Source organism: Oncorhynchus gorbuscha, linkage group LG04 (genome assembly GCF_021184085.1).
Source record: "Oncorhynchus gorbuscha isolate QuinsamMale2020 ecotype Even-year linkage group LG04, OgorEven_v1.0, whole genome shotgun sequence".
Lineage (NCBI taxonomy): Eukaryota > Metazoa > Chordata > Actinopteri > Salmoniformes > Salmonidae > Oncorhynchus > Oncorhynchus gorbuscha.
In genome coordinates this window covers 41,359,976-41,382,827 of record NC_060176.1, presented here as the reverse complement: position 1 = coordinate 41,382,827, position 22,852 = coordinate 41,359,976, and the positions used below count along the sequence as shown (strand labels likewise).

At 41.0% G+C, this 22,852-nt stretch overlaps 1 protein-coding gene and 2 long non-coding RNA genes across 4 annotated transcripts; 2 read left to right on the top strand and 1 right to left on the bottom strand.

The window, feature by feature from the left end:
• Nucleotides 1–443: 443 nt before the first annotated feature.
• Nucleotides 444–7,206, top strand: LOC124034075. Its single transcript, XR_006838506.1, has 3 exons — nucleotides 444–554; nucleotides 2,925–3,018; nucleotides 6,896–7,206. It is a non-coding gene; the product is annotated as an uncharacterized LOC124034075 (long non-coding RNA).
• Nucleotides 3,618–17,917, bottom strand: rgs7bpa (regulator of G protein signaling 7 binding protein a). Its single transcript, XM_046346796.1, has 6 exons — nucleotides 16,138–17,917; nucleotides 13,193–13,359; nucleotides 6,907–7,037; nucleotides 5,726–5,870; nucleotides 5,554–5,624; nucleotides 3,618–5,426 (listed from the first exon to the last, which is right to left on the bottom strand). Exons 1-6 carry the CDS (start codon nucleotides 16,285–16,287, stop codon nucleotides 5,335–5,337), a joined length of 756 nt encoding a protein of 251 aa, XP_046202752.1. The 5' UTR covers nucleotides 16,288–17,917; the 3' UTR covers nucleotides 3,618–5,334.
• On the top strand, nucleotides 16,881–21,625 carry LOC124034074. Of its 2 annotated transcripts, none has more exons than XR_006838504.1 (6): nucleotides 16,881–19,584; nucleotides 19,687–19,724; nucleotides 19,940–19,983; nucleotides 20,117–20,200; nucleotides 20,512–20,743; nucleotides 20,959–21,625. It is a non-coding gene; the product is annotated as an uncharacterized LOC124034074 (long non-coding RNA). The 2 variants fall into 2 exon arrangements; XR_006838505.1 differs by having other exon boundaries at nucleotides 20,956–21,625.
• Nucleotides 21,626–22,852: the final 1,227 nt, after the last annotated feature.

The following is a 22,852-nucleotide window of genomic DNA, read 5'->3' as shown; positions in this document are numbered from 1 at the left end:
CATGGAACCAGACTGCAACTTGGCTCAAACGTGCCCGAACATCTTCTAGAAAGTAGGAAGGCCAATTGATTTGAGCCAGTTGATCATTGTAATATCATTTGAAAATACTACCAATACTTCCCGAGGAATGCTGTCTATGAAAATATAGTTCCAGAAGTGTGTGGTGCCTCATTGTTTCTTCTTATAAGGCCCGATTCAGACGTAGGATAAGTAAATCAACATGTGTCACTTAACATGTGCTACTTTGAAAGAAATGTCACTTAACATGGACACTTAAAGACTCTTCAGAACCCATAGCGGCCGTCAACGGCCATCCTTTGAACTACTATAGCGAACGGCCTTGCTTTTCTAATAATAATACCTTTGTCAATATTTGCAAATGCACTTGCTAACAACCTGTTGTCTTATTCGCGTGGCTGCTGTCATCGATCAGAGACAGGAAACAGGGTATGCTCAAAATGACAGCGCTGAAGCGGCAAAGACTTTTCACTGTGCATGAAGCTGTATCTATGTTGGATGGTGATGAAAGCGATGATGATGTCGAGGTGAGTGAAGTAAGTAAACAGCAGAAACACGTTTGCTGTTGTTGATGTTTGATGCTGTGAAATTTGGGGAATAGCTCACAGATGATTAAATCCTGTCATCGTCAACAGGTCGATACAGGCGGGCACATCAGCGGTGGAGCAGTGTTTAGCTGTAGGCCCTGTATAGTCAGCTAACCGGTTGGTCTTGGTTCTACCGAAGTAATTCACATGGAAACGACCCAAGCGTCGTGCTATAGCTGGCTAGCTAGCGAGCTAACTGTCAGGTTTGTCTGTCAGGCTACGCTAGCTAGAAAAGCTGTGTGGCTGTAAATGTGTGCTTTGCTCGTGAAGCGTCAAGCTGTCACTTCCATTACCTAACATTAGCAATACAGACAACCAGCTAACTAGACACAAAATAGAGATGAGTCATTTGTGTTTATCTGTTGGACTTGGTTGTCATGGTTTGTCATGTTTGCTAGTTACAGATATTCATTTTTCTTATTATTTGATAGCTTGCTTAACTGTCGTGTTATGGAAGAAGCCTGCACAGTGGAGCTCAAATTATATTGATTTTCAGTGATGTATCTTTACATAGCCAGCTAACAAGTTGTTTGTTTTGTCCTGTTTCTACCAGTGCTATTCAATTGGAAACTGTCCCAGTTAAATAACTATTCAACTAGTTGTCTGTCAGGCAAGAAAGCAAGAGTTGAGTGGAGTCAGCAGCATTGTGCTTCGTTCGCAACGCTTTCACTTGAACGGCTCACTCCCCCCTACAAAGACTACCAGCTAACTAAGTCATCTGACCATGGGTCTTGAAGTGTGTGTACCAGATATAGCCTTTACGGTTATACTCTAACCCTGCTGGTCATCTATGAACATATTTATTTATTTGTGTGTGCTCTACCCTGTCTGATTATCCATCAGTCTGAAAAAAACATATAGGCACACAATGAACAGAGAAACAATCTTCACCACTAAGGGCTTTATAAAAATGATTTTGATTGATTGATTGAATGCAAGTGCTGTGTGTGTGTGTGTGTGTGTGTGTGTGTGTGTGTGTGTGTGTGTGTGTGTGTGTGTGTGTGTGTGTGTGTGTGTGTGTGTGTGTGTGTGTGTGTGTGTGTGTCATGGGATTTAATTGGCTGAATGAAAGTGCTGTATAGCATTATGATTTAGTTTAGTACGACACTTGCAGTATATATGGATATATAGGATCCCCATTAGCTATTGCACATGCAGCATATGTGTATGGCTGAAAGAAAGAAAGAAAGAAAGTGGAAGGGAGAGAAAGAGAGATTGTTTGTGTGAGTGAAAGAGAGACAGAGAGAGAGTGAGAGTCAGGTCTCAGCAGCAGAAGGCAAGGGGGAGAGAATTTAGAGATGATTGGAGGGACAGAGATGTAGAGCGAGGAGGAAGTGGAGCTAGAAAGATAGTGGAGGGAGAGAGGAAGAGGAGAGTGAAGAGGAGAATCAATCAATCAAATGTTTTTATAAAACCCTTCTTCCATTAGCTGATGTAACAAAGTGCTGTACAGAAACCCAGCCTAAAACCCCAAATAGCAAGCAATGCAAGTGTAGAAGCACGTTGGCTAGGAAAAACTACCTAGAAAGGCCGGAATCTAGGAAGAAACCTAGAGAGGAACCAGGCTATGAGGGGTGGCCAGTCCTCTTCTGGCTGTGCTGGGTGGAAATTATAACAGAACATGGCCAAGCTGTTCCTAGATGACCAGCAGGGTCAAATGGAGGAAGAGAGGAAGAGGAGAGTGTAGAGTGAGAGGAGAATGGAGGGGAGAGGAAGAGGAAAGTGTAGAGTGAGAGGAAGAGGAGAATGGAGGGAGAGAGGAAGAGGACAGTGAAGAGGGAGAGGAGAGTGAAGAGGAACATAGAGAGGAACATGGAGAGGGAGAGGAAGAGGAGGAAGAGGGAGAGCACACCATAGATGGGAGCCTAGGTGTCCACGGAGTGCATCTTCCCCAAGTCCAACCATTCACCCTTGTACCACACAGCTTACTTCATGCAATGTGTCCATCCCATTTGTTGAGTTTGGATCCGAATAGCTGCTTAAAGCGGTTGTGGCATTTTGCTAGTTATGTATGTTTTGTATCTTCTCTTTTTTATCAGTGTCCATCTTTGTATACTTTTTTGTTTTTCTCTGAATATTTCCCTATTTAATACTGAATTTTATCCATACTAAATGTTATTTTGAGAGGTTATCTACATTTTTAAATAGTCTCTGAATAGTTGTTTGCATTTGTACATTGTCACAGAAGTTTGAAGCTTGTCAAATAGTCTACTTTGTGTGGGTGCGTTTAGATTTTTAATCTGAATCTTTATCTAATACTTGTTGCAATTAATGAATTGTTGTCAAATTACTATTTTGACATTTTGTGCCACTTTGTAGGATGAGGCCGTTCTTGAAGAAGTTTCATGGCATGTTGGAGGCTTAATGCAAACACTCAAGTGACCGTGTGACATTTGTCCTACATATCGTATAGGTAAATTGTGTAACTTTTTTAATGGTCTTAGAACAGTTGTGTATGGGATTTTCTCTCCTTATCTAATACTTGTGGCATTCACTGAATTGTCAAAGTAGGCTACCATTTCAACATGTGTCAGGCCTGGTCTGTACTAAATCTTATTGAGAAATAGTCTCTGAATAGTTGTTAGCATTTTTACATTGTTGCAGAAGTAAGAATCATTGTCAATCACGTAGCCTACTTTGTGTGGGTTTTGAAATACTTTCTGAATATTGTCTGGTCACATTTTATATTTTTTAATACATTATACTTGGTAAATTTTACTATATTGTTTGTTGTGGTGTTAGTTTTTTGATAGTGTCTTTACAAAGAAGACAAAATGAATTATTCCGATTGTTGTCATATTAAAACCTCTTAAGGATTTTATTTTGTTGCTTACAACCTCATGCTAACCACATTAGCCTACGTTAGCTCAACCGTCCCACGGGGATTACACCAATCCTGTAGAGGTTTTAAAGTCTTAAAATCCTGGACTGCATCTTTAAGTAAAGGTCAACTTATCTCAAGTCTGAATAGGGCCTTATAAAGAATTAAAAGAGACTAAAAAAACAGATCAGTCAGTTTAAATAAAAAAAGTTTATTAACAATGTAAAATAACATAACTTTTTATTTCAGCTTTGACTACAATACTGTACCTTCTCCATTGCCCTACACATTTAGCATTATTATTAATAAGCAAGACCCATGCTGAGTCCCCACTGCCCCGCACTGACTGTGCCTTAGAGAGAGACGCCACCTGCTTATGCCAACCAAGACTTCACCACACTATCCCAACCTGGAAAATAATTCAGAGCGCATCGCTTAGAGAGTATGTATATACACAATTCTAAGGTCTCAATTTAAAGATAGATATTGCATGTGCAAAGGAGTTTCTTTTTTGAGTATTGTATAGTATATTCCTCCTTGAAGATGGAAAGTAAAAGTTGGGTGCAGGTGTTTTGTTCCTGGAAGACTAAAATAAAAGGTCAGTACAGAAAGTACAGGAACGGCAAGAAATGGAAAACAGAGCGAAACACAAGACTTTCTGTGCTCTGGTCTGCTCCATACCTTCTATCTAGCAGTGTGTCCATATATACTGCATGTGTTGTACTTGGTAACATTGTTTTTGACACCAACTTGCAGATCATAGTGTCCCACACACACCATTCATTCATCAATTCAGCTTTATGGAAGAAAATAAAGTTGACAGTAGCTATGTTTCCATTAACTTGTCAATTTGTTTCAATTTTACTATCTTGTGTCGATAAAAACAGCTGGGCACACTTAAAAAATTCCGTTAACCTAACGTGTCGAATAAAATGTAGTGGTTGAAGTGTTTCCATTACCCATTTAGGCAAATGACACATTAATAAATTGGCAACAGCCTGTATGCCAGCTGTTTGTTTCATGTCTCAGGTAGCCCGCAAAAGCCAGCATGGAAAGAATGCAATGATTTACTAATATTAGCCATATTTGAAACTTTCACTCCTGCAGATGTGAAATAATTGGATTGTGAAGCTTTCCTGCCAACCAGAAAAGCAAGGCGAAACAATTCAGGTATTCTTGAAAGTCAGGACAATATCTGCCATTTCCATTACACGTCGCAATATTTTCTTTTGCGACTTTGCCTTTGTCGAATAAACCTGGGTCAATGGAAACCTGCCTACTGTTTCAAATGGTCCCTTCTCTCCTGAAAACCTCTGACAAACAAAACTCTGACAAAAGGAAAATCAGTTGTAATACATTTAAAATATGTTTATGACTCTTCGTTTCATTACATTGCAATTACAATTCATCTTTGTATTACAAAATTAAATTATAAAAATGGGGTAGGTAGCCTTTTTAACAAAAGAGAGAAATGTAATCGTATATTGGAAATGGCAGTAATAGATCGGTGGGAGACACAAGTGGTGAAGGATTGTGGTTAATGGTGTCTTTGTTGCCAAAGTAATGCTTCACGTGATGCGTTGTTCATCACACATACATAACAGTGTCATAATTGCATCATACGGGTCATAACACGTTCCAAAACATGACATACTATGCTATTTCCGTTATGGGGCACTGTTATGACTGTCAATATCTTATGACACTATGTCATAAAGCAAATAAATATATTGGTCATGACAGGCAAATATCAGTCATTCTAGTTAACATAAGTTTTTATAAAAATGTTGTCACATTTTGGCATGTCTTATGACACTATGATTTTCTTTGGACACTTATGGTTGAGCCATGAACTACACTTCAAGTAAAACGTCACCGTTGCTCCTTCAACCCAGGAAGGCGGGGCCCTTAGCTGGTTACCAGGCAACAGAGCCCAAAGAACCGCCTCTTCCTCTGTCCGACCAGTGGGTAAGGAGTCAGGTTCAGCAAGCTGCTGTCATCTGGGTACAAACACAGACAAGACAATTAGAAGTTCAAACTCATCTCAAAGTCATTTCAACGGTGTATTTAACACACATAAGATCCAAGCATATAGAAACCCTATGTGCGCTCCAGTCGAGGCCCTACCTTGGTTCTTCAGTGGTAAAGGCATCGTCTCCCTGAGTTTACTGAGAAGGTTCTTCATCTCTCTCATGTCCCTATGAAATCATATTTACATAGTGCTAATATGTGTCTTGCTGATGTATTCAGAATTATGGTAATAACACCAACGCACGCACACACACATTATTAGGCCCACCTCTCAGTATTGTCTATGTCTGTGGCGACTAGCCAGCAGAGCTGATGACAATCCATTGGGGAGGAGGAGGTGTCTTCTAGAATGGGTATGTCTGAGCGCTCATCTACCTTACTGTCAATCCTGGAAGGCCCACAGGAATCTTTCCCTGGAACACACACACTTAATAATAATAGTAATGTAACAGTAATTACATGTTTTACACAGTAAACAGTAGGGGTGTAATAGTTCACCAAACCCAAAGTTCGAGATATATATATAGAGAGAGAGAGAGGTTTTGGGGTCACGGTTGCAATACAGTGGAAAAATTAAATTCAACAGTTCTTTGGCATAATACGTTAAATTAAAAAGCACCCTATTTGTGGCCCAAGTCCAGTTTATGTGACATCATTCACAATGTTCCTGGCATTGTCTATTGTGACAGGGACTGTTATTTTGGGCCTCGAATAAAGGTCTAAAAAGCTGGACTAGTTCTGAAATGGGGCTTTCCCACCCGGACAAATATGCATAAATACATTTTTCAACCTAGACGTTGTCGGATCCGATTGAGGGAAGCAGCAGAAAAGCCCATTTGTAAGCTCTTTTATTAACTAGACCTGATACAGTGCAAGGAAGAGCAGGCTAATTGAGTCTGCATGGGCCTTCTTCCTGTCCTACAGTTACAAATAACTACACTTCCATTCAGATTAAATAGCAGCCTACCTGTTGGCTCTTGTTAGTTATAGCATATACTTCTCATTTAACTTTTAATTCCTTTTCATTATGTGCACATAGGCTGTAGTTGTTTTAACGTATTCAGCTCAGATTTACTTACGAGGTAATGGCATGCAACACAGCGTAGGCAAAGCCTACAAGCCTAGTGTTTTTATTTTTTTGTAAACAAAATAAATGATGTATTCATTCAGGTTCACAGTGTGGACCGAACTGAGGTCCTCGTGCCGAACCAATCGGTACAAATATGTGTAGCATTACAGCCCTAGTAAACAGTGAATTGTAGCTGAAATTGGATTGGATTTGAATCTGTGTAAAGATATCAAGTGTTCTCTAGCTGTCCTGTGCAGCTTCAGGGATCCCATCAGACAAGCAGACCTATGTAGGCTTCATGTCTCTGGCTATGATAGTGCTATAAAGGCTCTACGTCAGGTTATAATTTCATGTTGGTTTTTTTGTGAGGCATTCCCTACCTTTCCTGTGGAGCTGCAGGGACCCCAGCAGACAGACAGACTTGAGCATCTCCGTGATGTACATCTCCAGACAGCATTGCAGCTGGATGAAGAGCCTGCAGATCTCTGGGTGGATCTCTCCGTCCTCAGGCCTGTGGGACCAACACACAAATGGCAATCAATATCGAGATTACCCATGAGATAAGATGTTTACAAATGAATAAAAACATGAAAAAATGAAATGTCTTAAGTCAATAAGTATTCAACCCTTTTGTTATGGCAAGTCTACATAGGAGTAAAAATTTGCTTAACAAGTTGCATGGACTCACTCTGTGTGCAATAATAGTATTTAACATGATTTTCTAATGACTACCTCATCTCTGTACCCCACACATACAATTATCTGTAAGGTCCCTTAACCGAGCAGTGAATTTCAACCAAAGAGCAGGGAGGTTTTCCAATGCCTAGCGAAAAAGGGCACCAACACAACACATCATTGAGTACTACACTTAATATTTTTAAGCATGGTGTTGGCTGCATCATGTTACGCATCATGTTATGTGTATGACTCTAACACCATCATTCCGTTTGCAGACAACACAACAGTGGTAGGCCTGATCACTGACAACGACGAGACAGCCTATAGGGAGGAGCCAGAAAAACAACCAAAAAGGCTTCTCAACAGTTTTTACCCCAAGCCATAAGGCTCCTGAACAGGTAATCAAATGGCTACCCGGACTATTTGGATTGTGTGCCCCCCCCCCCCCCCCAGCCCCTCTTTCTACGCTGCTGCTACTCTCTGTTTATCATATACAGTGGGGCAAAAAAGTATTTAGTCAGCCACCAATTGTGCAAGTTCTCCCACTTAAAACAATGAGAGGCCTGTAATAATCATCATAGGTACACTTTTTTATTTCACCTAGTTGAGAACAAGTTCTCATTTACAACTGCGACCTGGCCAAGATTAAGCATAGCAGTGTGAACAGACAACAAAGTTACACATGGAGTAAACAATAAATAAGTCAATAACACAGTAGGAAAAAAAAGAGTCTATATACATTGTGTGCAAAAGGCATGAGGAGGTAGGCGAAAAATTACAATTTAGCAGATTAACACTGGAGTGATAAAATGATAATGTGCAGGTAGAGATACTGGTGTGCAAAAGAGCAGAAAAGTAAATTAATAAAAACAGTATGGGGATGAGGTAGGTAAATTGGGTGGGCTATTTACCGATGGACTATGTAAAGCTGCAGCGATCAGTTAGCTGCTCAGATAGCAGATGTTTAAAGTTGGCGAGGGAGATAAGTCTCCAACTTCAGCGATTTTTGCAATTCGTTCCAGTCACAGGCAGCAGAGAACTGGAAGGAAAGGCGGGCAAATGAGGTGTTGGCTTAAGGGATGGTCAGTGAGATACACCTGCTTAAGCGCGTGCTACAGGTGGGTGTTGCCATCGTGACCAGTGAACTGAGATAAGGCGGAGCTTTACCTAGCATGGACTTAGCACTTCAACACTTTACCTAGCACTTCAACTATGACAGACAAAATGAGAAAGAAAAAAAATCCAGAAAATCACATTGTAGGATTTTTAATGAATTTATTTGCAAATTATGGTGGAAAATAAGTATTTAGTCAACAACAAAGGTTTCTCAATACTTTGTTATATACCCTTTGTTGGCAATGACAGAGGTCAAATGTTTTCTGTAAGTCTTCACAAGGTTTTCACACACTGTTGCTGGTATTTTGGCCCATGCCTCCATGCAGATCTCCTCTAGAGCAGTGATGTTTTGGGGCTGTTGCTGGGCAACACGGACTTTCAACTCCCTCCAAAGATTTTCTATGGGGTTGAGATCTGGAGACTGGCTAGGCCACTCCAGGACCTTGAAATAATTCTTATGAAGCCACTCCTTTGTTGCCCGGGCGGTGTGTTTGGGATCATTGTCATGCTGAAAGAGCCAGCCAAGTTTCTTCTTCAATGCCCTTGCTGATGGAAGGAGGTTTTCACTCAAAATCTCACGATACATGGCCCCATTCATTCTTTCCTTTACACGGATCAGTCGTCCTGGTCCCTTTGCAGAAAAACAGCCCCAAAGCATGATGTTTCCACCCCCATGCTTCACAGTAGGTATGGTTTTCTTTGGATGCAACTCAGCATCCAACTTTTTACCAAAAAGTTATATTTTGGTTTCATCTGACCATATGACATTCTCCCAATCTTCTTTTGGATCATCCAAATGCTCTCTAGCAAACTTCAGACGGGCCTGGACATGTACTGGCTTAAGCAGGGGGACACGTCTGGCACTGCAGGATTTGAGTCCCTGGCGGCGTAGTGTGTTACTGATGGTAGGCTTTTTACTTTGGTCCCAGCTCTCTGCAGGTCATTCACTAGGTCCCGGGATTTTTGCTCACCGTTCTTGTGATCATTTTGACCCCACGGGGTGAGATCTTGCGTGGAGCCCCAGATCGAGGGAGATTATCAGTGGTCTTGTAGGTCTTCCATTTCCTAATAATTGCTCCAACAGTTGATTTCTTCAAACCAAGCTGCTTACCTATTGCAGATTCAGTCTTCCCAGCCTGGTGCAGGTTTACCATTTTGTTTCTGGTGTCCTTTGACAGCTCTTTGGTCTTGGCCATAGTGGAGTTTGGAGTGTGACTGTTTGAGGTTGTGGACAGGTGTCTTTTATACTGATAACAACTTTAAACAGGTGCCATTAATACAGGTAACGAGTGGAGGACAGAGGAGCCTCTTAAAGAAGAAGTTACAGGTCTGTGAGAGCCAGAAATCTTGCTTGTTTGTAGGTGACCGAATACTTATTGTCCACCATAATTTGCAAATAAATTCATTAACAATCCTACAATGTGATTTCCTGGATTTTTTTTCTCATTTTGTCTGTCATAGTTGAAGTGTACGTATGATGAAAATGACAGGCCTCTCATCTTTTTAAGTGGGAGAACTTGCACAATTGGTGGCTGACTAAATACTTTTTTGCCCCACTGTATATCTCTGGTTAATCAAGCCAAATCAACATATTTATTGAATTGTGTATTGGAGAGCAGTGGTAATCTAGTCAACTTCTGCAAAGTGGTCAAATCTTTGAAACAAAACCCCACCCTCTTGTTGCCACCGCAGGTTAGGACATACTAGTCCCATACTAGACCAAATGTTTGTGTGTAGTGTATAACCATTTTGATTCAGCTGGCCACCTGTTTGAAAGGATAGTCTATAAAAATGTATGTCATTCCAAAACAGGCAGTCCTTTTGTCACCTCAGAACAGATTGTGAAGAATGATGCTCTAACAGACTCCCATAATTTATTTTCATTTCAACCATTTGATGTCTATAATGTATTAAGTACCTTGCTAAAGATCGATGTAAAACATCCACAGGGTTGATTCACCTGACCCCTTCTTACTACCGCTCTCTGCCCCACTCATTGTTGAATCTTTAACCTGTATTTTTTACTTTAATTGCTACTGGTGTTATCCCTAAGATTTGGAAAGAGGCACATTCATGTCCTCCCCCTACATACAGTAAGGGCAAAAATCCTTACTGCCCAATCTTCAAGTTATCTTGACTAGACAAGGTATTAGAATCCCTGACCAAATCCCAGTTAACTTCTTGGCGAACCAAAATCGTTAGCGGGATCATTTATCAACATCCGCTGAATTGCAGAGTGCCAAATTCAAATTAAATTACTAAAAATATTTCATTTTTATGAAATCACAAGTGCAATATAGCAAAACACAGCTTAGCTTGTTGTTAAACCACCTGGTGTGTCAGATAAAGCTTTTTTTACAGTGAAAGCTACCCAAGTGTTTATGTAAGGACATCTCTCTCAGCAGACAAAACATTAAACAGCTAGCAGCAAAGTAGATTGGTCACGAAAGTCAAAAAAGCAATAAAATTAATCGCGTACCTTTGATGATCTTCGGATGTTTGCACTCATGAGACTCCCGAGTTACAATAAATGTTCCTTTTGTTCCATAAAGATTATTTTTATATTTGCGAGTTATGTTCAGTAATCCACAGGCTCGAGTGGTCACGACGGGGCAGAAGAAATTTCCAAATAGTATCCGTAAAGTTTGTAGAAACATGTCAAACATTTTTTATAATCAATCCTCAGGTCGTTTTTACAATAAATAATCGATAATATTTCAACCGGACAGTAGCTTTTTCAATAGGAGAGAAAATGTCTGCTCCAAGCTGTTGGTGCATACAAAACTCTGCTGGCACCCAGCCATCCACTGACGCGATGTGATCGTTCTCGCTCATTTTTCAGAATAAACGGCTGAAACTATGCCTAAAGACTGTTTACACCATGTGGAAGCCATAGGGAAAGGAATCTGGTTGATATCCCTTTAAATGGAGGGAAGGCATGCAATGGAACAGGGAGTTTTCGAAATAGAAGGCAGTTCCTCTTTGGATTTTCCTCAGGGTTTTGCCTGCAATATCAGTTATGTTATACTCACAGACAATATTTTGACAGTTTTGGAAACTTTAGAGTGTTTTCTATCCTAATCTGACAATTATATGCATATTCTAGATTCTGGGCCTGAGAAATAGGCAGTTTCATTTGGATACTTTTTTCAAGAACTTTTTAACTTCTCACTATTTTAAATATGTCCTAATCTGTTTTTAGATCTGGACATATCACTGTTTCAGCCACTATGCTTGTTTAAGATGTGTTAAATTACCTAGATCATATAAAACATTGTTCTGCCTTATTTATAGACCTTTACAAGGCATTTGACACCATTGACCCTTCCCTACTCATTCAAAAACTGGATAAGGAGTCTTGCAAATGGTTTAAGAACATTATGCCAAAACAGTTCTATTTTTGTTTCATCAGACCAGACCATGTCCCCATGTGCAGTTGCAAATCGTAGTCTGGCTTTTTTATGGTGGTTTTGGAAAAGTGTCTTCTTCCTTGCTGAGCAGCCTTTCAGGTTATGTTGATATAGGACTCGTTTTACTGTGGATAAAGATATTTTTGTTCCCGTTTCCTCCAGAATCTTCACAAGATCCTTTGATGTTGTTCTGGGATTGATTTGCTCTTTCTGCACCAAAGTACGTTCATCTCTAGGAGACAGAACGCCTCTCCTTCCTGAGTGGTATGACGGCTGCGTGGTGCCATGGTGTTTATACTTGCGTACTATTGTTTGTACAGATGAAAATGTTAACTTCAGGCATTTGGAAATTGCTCCCAAGGATGAACCAAACTTGTGGAGGTCTACAATTGTTTGTCTGAGGTCTTGGCTGATTTCTTTTGATTTTCCCATGATGTCAAGCAAAGAGGCACTGAGTTTGAAGGTAGGCCTTGATATACATCCACAGGTACACTTCCAATTGACTCAATGTTAATTAGCCTATCAGAAGCATCTAAAGCCATGACATAATTTTCTGGAATTTTCCAAGCTGTTTAAATGCACAGTCAACTTGGTGTGTGTAAACTTCTGACCCACTGGAATTGTGATACAGTGAATTGTAAGGGAAATAAACAATTGTTGGAAAAATGACTTGTGCCATGCACAAAGTAGATGTCCTAACTGACTTGCCAAAACTATAGTTTAAAAAAAAGGAGTGGTTGAGAAATGAGTTTTAATGATTCTAACCTAAGTGTATGTAAACCTCCAACGTCAACTGTGTATAGTGTACCCCTTATCTCACCTCATTTGCTCACATCGTATATAGACTTGTTTCTACTGTATTATTGACTGTATGTTTGTTTTACTCCATGTGTAACTCTGTGTCGAACTGCTTTGCTTTATCTTGGCCAGGTTGCAATTGTAAATGAGAACTTGTTCTCAACTTGCCTACCTGGTTAAATAGGTGAAAGGTGAAATAAAAATACATTTAACAAAAAAACTCACTTCCCTGCTGAAATATTAAAATCTGAGATACCAAATCCGTTGGGCAGGGTTGGTTTACTCTTGAGGTCCCACTTGTCTCCACAAAGTTTGGTAAATCCTACCTTTTGTTTTAATGGAACATAGTTATGGAATACCTTACAAAACAAATTACAACGGGATTCCTGTGGTAGATAGGGTCATTAAAAACTCTGTTGGCAAATAATTTAATACACAAAAAAAACCATGCATATCCATTGTGTGTTCTACGCTGCAATCACAAAAATGTACAGATCAGTCAGATCAAAAATCAAAGCTCACACAAGGCCACTCTAAACTGAAAGCAGAGTCTGAAACCGAAGTAACATTTCCAAGCTGAGGTTTTAAATGAAGGCTGTGGCCCATATCTGTGAGAGAGAACAATAGTTGTCTTTCAACACCAGGGACAGCGACAGCTTCTTACCCCGAAATGACTGACAGGCTCTGGTGTGCAGCTCTTGCCATCTCACAGCCTTTAGTTCGCGTCTTGTGCATCTCGGCCCGTATTGAGGGGCAGTCGACGGAGATCTCGCCAATGGAGATGACCAGTTCACGATACAGGGCCACAAGTGTGTTAAACTCCTGGACGATCTGGGGGGGGGGATGAAATAAACATGATTTAAGATTATTTGGACCTCTGATATAGGTTCCTCTGTCACGAGCCACAGCAAGACCTTGCAAAGTTCTTCCATGTAAAGTGCATTCGGAAAGTATTTAGATATCTTGACTTTTTCCAACAAATTTTACGTTACAGCCTTATTCTAAAATGGATGAAATGCCCCCCGATCAATCAACACACAATACCCCATAATGACAAAGCAACAACTGTTTTTTAGATTGTTTTCGCCAATTTATAAAAAATAAACTGAAATATCACATTTACATAAGTATTCAGACCCTTTACTCAGTACTTTGTTGAAGCGCCTTTGGCATTGATTACAGCCTTGAGTCTTCTTGCGTATGATGCTACAAGCTTGGCACACCTGTATTTGGGGAGTTTCTCCCATTCTTTTCAGATCCTGTCAAGCTCGGTCGGGCTGGATGGGGAGCGTTGCTGCACAGCTATTTTCAGATCTCTCCATGGATGTTCGATTAGGTTCAAGTCCGGGCTCTGACTGGGCCACTCAAGGACACTCAGAGATTTGTCCTGAAGCCACTTCTGCATTGTCTTGGCTGTGTGCTTAGGGTCGTTGTCCTGTTGGAAGGTTAACCTTCGCCCAGTCTGAGGTACTGAGCACTCTGGAGCAGGTTTTCATCAAGAATCTCTCTATACTTTGCTCCTTTCATCTTTCCTTTGATCCTGACTAGTCTACCAGTCCCTGTCGATGAAAATCCTCCCCACAGCATGATGCTGCCACCACCATACTTCACCTTAGGGATGGTACCAGGTTTCCTCCAGATGTGACACTTGGTATTCAGGCCAAAGAGTTCAATCTTGGTTATATCAGAACAGAGAATCTTGTTTCTCATAGTCTGAGAGGCTGTCATGTGCCTTTTACTGAGGAGTGGCTTCCGTCTGACTACTCTACCATAAAGTACTGATTGGTGGAGTGCTGCAGAGATGGTTGTCCTTCTGGAAGTTTCTGTCATCTCCACAGAGGAATTCTGGATTTCTGTCAGAGTGACCATTGGGTTCTTGGTCTCCTCCCTGACCAAGGCCCTTCTCCCCCGATTGTTCCGTTTGGCCTGACGGCCAGCTCTAGGAAGAGTATTGGTGGTTCCAAACTTCTTCCATTTAAGAATTATGGAGGCCACTGTGTTCTTGTGGACCTCCAATGCTGCAAAAAAAAAAATTGGTACCATTCCCGAGATCTGTTCCTCCACACGATCCTGTATCGGAGCTCTACGGACAATTACTTCGACCTGATTTTTGCTCTGACATGCACTGTCAACTTTGGGACCTTATATAGACAGTTGCCTTTCCAAATCATGTCCAATCAACTGAATTTACCACAGGTAGACTCCAATCAAGTTGTAGAAACATGTCAAAGATGATCAATGGAAACAGGATGAACATGTGCTCAATTTGGAGTATCATAGCAAAGGGTCTGAATACTTATGTAAATAAGGTATTTCTGTTATTTATTTGTAAAAAAAAAACATGTTATCACATTTCAACAACAACAAAAATGTTTTCGCTTCATCATTATGGGGTAATGTGTGTAGATTGATGAGGATAACATTTTATAATAAGAATAAGGCTGTAACATATCAAAATGTGGCAAAAGTCAAGTGGTCTAAATACTTTACAAATGCACTTTAGGTTAGATATTACAGGCTACTGTAAACATATGTGGCTTTCTAATGGGGAATTGTAAACATTTCACCAGCAGACACAGTCGCAATAGGCCTACTTGCGACAGTTGCCAGCACAACATATTGACTTGTAGGTTAGATCATAGCAATAGTCATCCTTTTTTCACAGGCGGGCTGTCAATTTAGCAGCTTTAGGTTTTTACAGTGGGCACACAATGAAGACTTCCGCACTGCAGGTTCAATAACTACCTTAGCTATTCAGCACCATCCTATGGACAGCAGCTCCACGCCTTTCAGTCCATTGTTCCTCTCTAAACCAGAGCATATATTGAATAAATTGACAGCCATTTCCAAAGAAGCACTGATCCCTGAACAGGGGTATTATTGTAACCTCCACAATACAAGAGATAGGCTAATCAATATTGATATAGGTATATAGGATATGAACTGACAAAGTGAACGTACCTATGTACAATTAATTAATTATTAATTGATGACAACACATTATGCTAAGTTCGGGCTATGTGCATCGAACGAAGTAGAGCATTGAATCCTTTGGACGGGACAACGCTTTTCATTTCTACCAGCGCTCGAGACTCAGGAGCATTCTGCTGTTCTCCGGGTACTGAGACTCAATGACGTTCACTAGTGCACAGTATGAGCGGGGAGAGAATACATATGGACGGTTCTGCAAACACCTGTCAAATCAGTGGCCATCTGCGTCCATTAAAACAGAGCCGTTAGACAACACTGTAAAGTAGGCGATATTGGAGATCACCCCAAATCCTCGTCCGTCGGGCATTCAACACTTGACGCTCCAAAATGTAAATCCCAATCAATGACAAAAAAACGTGTAAAAAAACATGAGCAGGTAAATTTGTATTCTCTGCAACAACCGCAACGCAAATGGATTTAATTTGCACCAGACAATAGGCCCACATACAATGGAGGGGTGCATTTGCAGTTTGTTGCAGTTTAAACAGCCAATATCAGTGCAAACGGATGAAATTACTTTCAAGAAAGAAAGAAAGGGGTGGATGAACACGCGACTTTAGCTGCAACATGCAGAGGAAATAAACATTGTGAGGTAAATGGCGCGAGCTCGATACCTACCATTCTACAGTCTGTCACGGCGCGCTGGGCTTTGCGTGTGCTCTCCGTGCTCTCCCTCCTCTCCGGGTCTCGGTAGGAAGCCTTGCCGATCTGGAAGATGTTCCCGGCGGATCTGGGGCGGTTCTTGCGCCCATTCGGTGCAGAACTCATGCATACACATCCAGTAGTAAAACAGCTCTAATACAGAACGTTAAACCCCACCACCACCAATATCCTGTTATCTCTGTCGTTTGTGGGCTAGGCTGTTTTGGTGACGAGACAGTTTATCTGTGGTTTATTATTGCTCTCTCTCTACCTCTCTGCTGTCTAAGAAAACGCTGATATTTTTTTCTCTCTAAGAAAAAGTCTAAGAAAGTCTAAGAAAAAGCAGAAATGTTTGCAGGCATTCCTCAGAGCGCAGAAGTACCGGATGAGCGCTCGCGACTCCTCTCCGCATTGCCTCGACTGCAAAGGGGGCGCGAGTCACCTTCACTACAGCTGATAGTATACGGTAACCGAAGCCTATGTACACACCCGACCCGGGATCCAGCTAGCTGAAGTGTCCTTCCTAGCGCACCGTCGCCGTGTTGGTCGGTGGAAAGTAATCGCATTCACTGGCATTCACCAAATGCAACCATTTCTTATAATTGCGCGTTTCCATTAAACACAAATAAGACGGATTGAATAGGATCTTCAGCAATGTATGCAAACCCTCTCTTTTGGAAACGCAAAAACGTTTAAATAAAAAAAGCAATGTCACTTAATGCAATTCTAACACCTGCTTCATCACTAACCCACTGGAAACCGACTGGAAATCTATTCCTGGTTGCCAATATGCCGATTTTGTTCCCAAGGTCTTTTTCTTCGAGTTTCTCCAGCGTGTATCTAACCTTGCCTTGGTGAGACAAGAGACGAGCGGAGCAGTTGCTACAGGCCTGACGTGGCTGGCAACACTGCACACCCATAGGGCAGGAATACTAACTAATTATACCCAGCAAACCAGACTCACTGATATAGGCTAGCCTATAGGCTCGGGTGAAATGTGTATTCTCGTTAAATAGACTAGCCTAGGCCGAACATGGACATTGGTTATAATATGAAACAACTAACTGTAGGCCAATTTGAAAAAAATAATTAAAGGTATGACTATTAGGCTAAGTCTGGTTCATCCCAGTTTATGGGATGAACCATGGGATGAAATTCAAAGAAATTTTCGTTTTGTAAGTTTAATTAATTAACGTTAGTTTGTGACATGGTCAAATATCAGTTAAAACAGGATATCGAGATGACGCCTGGACCTTTATGTGTCGACCTACAATAGATTCAATTCAGTGTCCAAAGTGCATTGCTACAACACCGCTTGCACCTGAACACAGTGTTTTGCGTTTGTTGATTATTTTGTGTTGTTGTCATATTTAATTACCTAGGCCTGCCGGTATAAATTGTAGAAATGCGTTGGTTGCTCATTGCGTCCCTTGCGCTCCTCTTCAGGGTGAGTGACCATTTATCTCCAAGGAGACAAATTCAAGTTAACAACACGCAGTTGGCTCTAGTGCGTCCTCTACGCAAAAACAATTGAAAAAGACAGGAGAGCAAGTTCTGCAACAATCACCAGCAGTAGCCTAATACAAATGGATGACAATCTCTCAAGTTTGGAAACAGAGGTACCATGTAAGAAACCGGAAGTAGTTCTCACTATTTTACACATTAATTATGTGACCGAAATAGAAGCAAGTCCAGAATAACTGGTTGGCGGAGCCGCAAGGTAAAGGTTAGCTAGCTAACGTTTTGAAAAAACACTTAGGCCTAACTAACTTGAACTTCCGTTGGCTGGATCAAGTCTGGTTGAAATTTCACTCTGTCTAACGTCGGGCAATCTAGCTAGCCTTTGTAAACATTCGAATTTCACAAAACTAAATGTTAACTATGGTTTTCTCCCCCAGGTTTGCCACTGCTCTAAAAGTATTACAGTCGCTAAATCCGTTGATAGTTTTCAGTGGTGACTGTCTGAGCCCTTCCTTGCTAAGCACAGTCACCAAGGGAAAGCATATGGTAGATGTTCTAAATAAATTAGGAGTCCACTGTGCTGTGTATGGTAAGTGCTTCTCTCCAACCATGCATTACTACTTAATTGTACACAAAAATAATCCTGAGAGGATCCCTTTCTCCAAATTCATTACACAGAGTGCTCTCTCTCTCTCACTCACTCACACAGAGATCCTGCAAAACTAATAAGGGCTCAATTCAATCCGGATCGCGGTAGTTCAGTTTTACAGGGTGATTGAAATTTAAAGGCAATGTTCCCCTTTTAGCGGAGACTGCATTCACAGTAAATTATGCATTGGTTGCCTCAATTGGAAATCACGTTTACATTTCTATTATGGAATCTGTAACACTTCAGCTTTACAGATTGAATATAGCCCTTAATGTTGTTTCATTGTCTTCATCTAAGGCAATCATGAATTTGACTTCGGTCTGGACCTCTTGGAAGAACATACTAAAATGATGTCCTTCCCATGGTTCATTAACAATGTGTATGACAGGTCAGTTTCACCGAGCAATACTAGGCTATATATACCAGTGGGTTAACACACTTGTGCGCACAATACTTTGCAAGTGTCAATAAATCTTCAGTTGTACCTAAAGGGCTATTTGTTGTTTTACATCCAGTGTTTCATTTTAATGTAAACAAACAGCAATTGTGCACTCAAAGGTTCACTAGTGAAACGTTGGTCCATGGCGTGGTCAGCAGCATCCTGGAGTAGAACGGCCTGTGAAGATCGATTTCATGGGCCTGGTAGAGGAGGACTGGATGGATACCCTGGGCACTGTGGACAAGAACGACATCAAGTATATAGACTTACGTGGAGACAGCAGATCGGCTGTCTGCTGAGCTGAGGGACAAAGGGGCTGACCTGGGCATCACACTCACACACATGAGGTGGCGTAATGGCATCAGGCGAGCATCCAAGTCTAAAGGTGTGGATCTCATCCTGGGAGGACATGACCATGAGTGCAGGGTACTGGAGGTCAATGGGATTGGGATTGTGAAGAGTGGCTCAGAGTTCAGTTACATTTCGAAGAGTGATGTTGTGAAGGGCCAGGATTGGACTTTCAAGTACAGCTGTGTAAAGATAGCCACAATGAAAGACCGTGAGGAAGATGCAGGAATCCGGCAGAGTGTGAAAGGATACACTGATAATATGCTGGTGATTTTCTGTTGTTGCAGCTTAATTTGCTTACAGTAGTGTGTGTCTGTGTTACTAGCCTGGCCAGATGCCACTAAGCTGACGTTTTATGAATTGATGTCACTGTCTCAGCACATGCTTGGAGAGGTCCTGTGCCACATAGAAATGGCCTTGGATGGACGCTATGCCGCCGTGAGATGAGCAGAGTGCTACCTGGGTAATCTGGTCATCTATGCCATGCTGGAGGCCACTCATGCTGACGTGGCTTTTTTAAACTCAGGTTATAACAACTTCCATTTTCTTTATGTTTCAGTCACAGGCATAGTTTTGGCTTATATGAAATATTACCTCCATATTCTATTTTCCTTCTTATTTTTTACAGAGCAGACTTGTTGAATACAGAAAGAGTTTGGCACCCAGGTTAGAAACAAGCTATCAATCTACAGATGTAGGATCTTCATTTGATCACTCTTTTGTTACTGCACAGCAGGAAATGCAAACTTCTAGTGTATTTGAGGTTTTAAAAGGCTTCTAAAGTTTGTCATTTCCTTTTGAAATGTCAGACTTGATTTGCCCTAAAAAAAATGTCCATTAATTATAATCCACATAATAGTTCACATTTCCTGTTGCTGCAGGGCTTGGAGAACGGAATCCGCAACTACCTTGCTCTGGATGGAAGGTAGTGCACTGGAACACAATGGAAAGGCACCAAAAGCACATTATGAGTGAACTGGTTTGATTGTGGTTGCTATTTTAGTCTCACAGACAAAGTGATCACAAGGGTTCTTGAAACATATTGCATTTTCTTTCAGATTTCCCCAGGTTTCTGGGATCCATTTTGGCTTTGGTCTCATTGGAAAACCTGGCAGTCATCGCTGAGACTGTGAAGGTTCAAGGTAAGTCTGGATAGACAGAAAGTATGTGGGGCCATGAAATCATTTTTAACGAAGGTATAGTGTATTCTTCAGCTTCATATTAGCACACTCAGCCACAGCCACTGGAATAGCAGTGTACCCATTCCCTACGCCAGCCGGCTAATAAAAATGTCAAAAAATGAAGTAGTCTATTAGTTTGCAGTGGAAGATGCAGTAGTTTAAGTGGACAGGTAAAATTGTCTCACAGCAGTTTAGCAAGCAGCCATTTGGCTTCAGGGCAATGGATACATTGACAATAGTCTCCTTTATATCCTCTCCTGTTTTGTCCTCAGGGCAACGATGACTACACCATGTTCAGTGGCGGACCTCATAGGCACATAAGGCACGTTTTATGAATATATGTCACTCTGTCTCAGCACATGCTTGGAGAGGTCCTGTGCCACATAGACGTGGCCTTGGATGGACGCTACGCCGCAGTGAGACGAGCAGAGTGCAACCTGGGTAATCTGGTCATCTAGGCCATGCTGGAGGCTACTCATGCTGAGGTGGCTTTTTTAAACTCAGGTTATTACAACTTCCATTTTCTTTATGTTTCAGTCACAGCCATAGTTTTGGCTTATATGAAATATTACCTCCATATTCTATTTTCCTTATTTTTATTTTTTTTACAGAGCAGCCTTGTTAAATACAGAAAGAGTTTGGCACCCAGGTTAGAAACAAGCTATCAATCTACAGATGTAGGATCTTCATTTGATCACTCTTTTGTTACTGCACAGCAGGAAATCAGATCCTGTCAACCGTCCTTATCAACCACTTTGAGTCTGGCCGGATAGTCAGATGCATGAAGAGGTGCAAGTCTGGTCACATGATGGGCCTTATCAAGGTGTCCAGAAGCCCCTCTGTGTCTGGTGAGCACAGCTGCTTCTGTCATTCATAACACTCATTTCCAAGAGCTGACTAATGTCCTACCTGTCCTGTTTTTCATTACTGTGCTGATCACATCTCTGATTGAGAGCTAACCTGGAGTGTGTACTGATGGTGTTTCTGCGGCCATTGAGAGATCCAAGAATGAGAGTCTGGAGGGAGAGGTGGGAGTGGCTCTGGTGCCCGTAGTGGAGGGCAGGATATTCCACGTCCAACCTGAGGGCCATTCAGAAACAGAAAGCTAACAGTAGGCAGGGCTGTTCCTCGTCTGAGAATTCCACAGAGCTACTAAGCCACGGCTCCATAGTCACCGTGGGAACCAGGGGACATTACATCAAGTCTTTTGCATCTCTCATCTACTGCTTGTTTTTTTATCAGCCTCATAAACGAGGCAGATTGTCAATAAACACTTGGACAGAAACATGAGATTAAAGTCATTCATTGTATTACTTCCAGGAACATTGTGCAATTCATTGACATTGCACCTGAAATTACTCAATTAAATGTGAACATCGAAAACTAGTATATTACCAAAAATGTATTTATTTTGAATGATAAGCAGAGAGGGTCTACATTTGTGACGTAAGACGGTGTTGGTGTATCAGCATTTGAATGGAGGAAATAAGAAGAAGTGTCTACATGTGTCCATGATAACATTACAGTAATAAAGTCAGTATACTGAACTACATGTTTTTTTGCTGGGTTTTATTTGATTCAAACGAGTGAAAAGAAACAAGTCACAGGGGCCCTAAATTCAAAGAGTATGACCAAAACGTCACCAAGCAGAATAGGCCGTATAATAGTCCAAATTAACATCCATTACAGCAGTGTTCTTTCAACAGTAGAAGCAGGGAATCACTGATTTTGCAGCCAAAATGTTGTCAAGATAATTTGCCATAAAGAACCTTGGCCTTGCACATTGACTGAGACGCTCATTACAAAGGAAAACATCCAGTCATTTCCTGTTTACTGTAAGGAATTGTACAAATCAATTGTACAATACTCACGTTACCCAATACTCTAATAGCACAACTGCTGATTTCAAGAAATGTTATTGTGAATACTTGGAATTACAAAGACGACACACACAAGGAGTGCTCTGATGCCAGAATGAAACAGAAATTACACAATGACCACGAGAGGCACTTAGAGCCGAAGAAAATGAATTGGATCCGCAATTCACTTCAGACGCATTGCTGAGAAACCCATATTTTTTAAATGAGCAGTAGAGGAAAGGCCGAAAAATGAAATTCAAATAAAAAAAATATTACCTGTATGTAACTGTTTTCTGTGTATATCAGTCAAATAAACCATTCGAAATGCTTGAGAAGAGTTATACTTCTGGCAGGAGTGAAGGTGGCTTACAAATTGCTATAAGATCTTGCTTGGGACATTTTGGACTAAGGTTCTACGTATCTGCGCAAAGCATCGTTCTGAGATATCACATCCAAGATCTCAGCAATATTTTGTTGTGAATTTTTCTTTCAAAACCCATTAAGGTCCCCACTGTAAAGGTACGTAAAGTGCAGACTATTAAAATCCTAAGACATTTGTAAAAAATGAAAATAAAATAAAATAAAATGTAGGGGGTTGCAATTGCAGATAGAACCATATGGCTCTGAAATGTCAAGCTGGGTTCAGCCATAAGATTCTATATGGTACAGAATACTAAAATGATTGAAGTTTCAATAGAAAAGTACAGACATTTAAGGATTAAGTAAAGACAATACCCTTCCCTCTTTCTAATGC

Bases quoted from the DNA above. Each gene is read 5' to 3' on its own strand.
- rgs7bpa (XM_046346796.1), bottom strand. From the start codon at position 16,287: ATGAGTTCTGCACCGAATGGGCGCAAGAACCGCCCCAGATCCGCCGGG. The intron at 5,625-5,725 runs GTGGGCCTAATA...ATGATTTCATAG, and splicing joins GACATAGACAATACTGAGAG to GGACATGAGAGAGATGAAGA. The intron at 5,427-5,553 runs GTAGGGCCTCGA...GTTTGTACCCAG, and splicing joins TTTACCACTGAAGAACCAAG to ATGACAGCAGCTTGCTGAAC.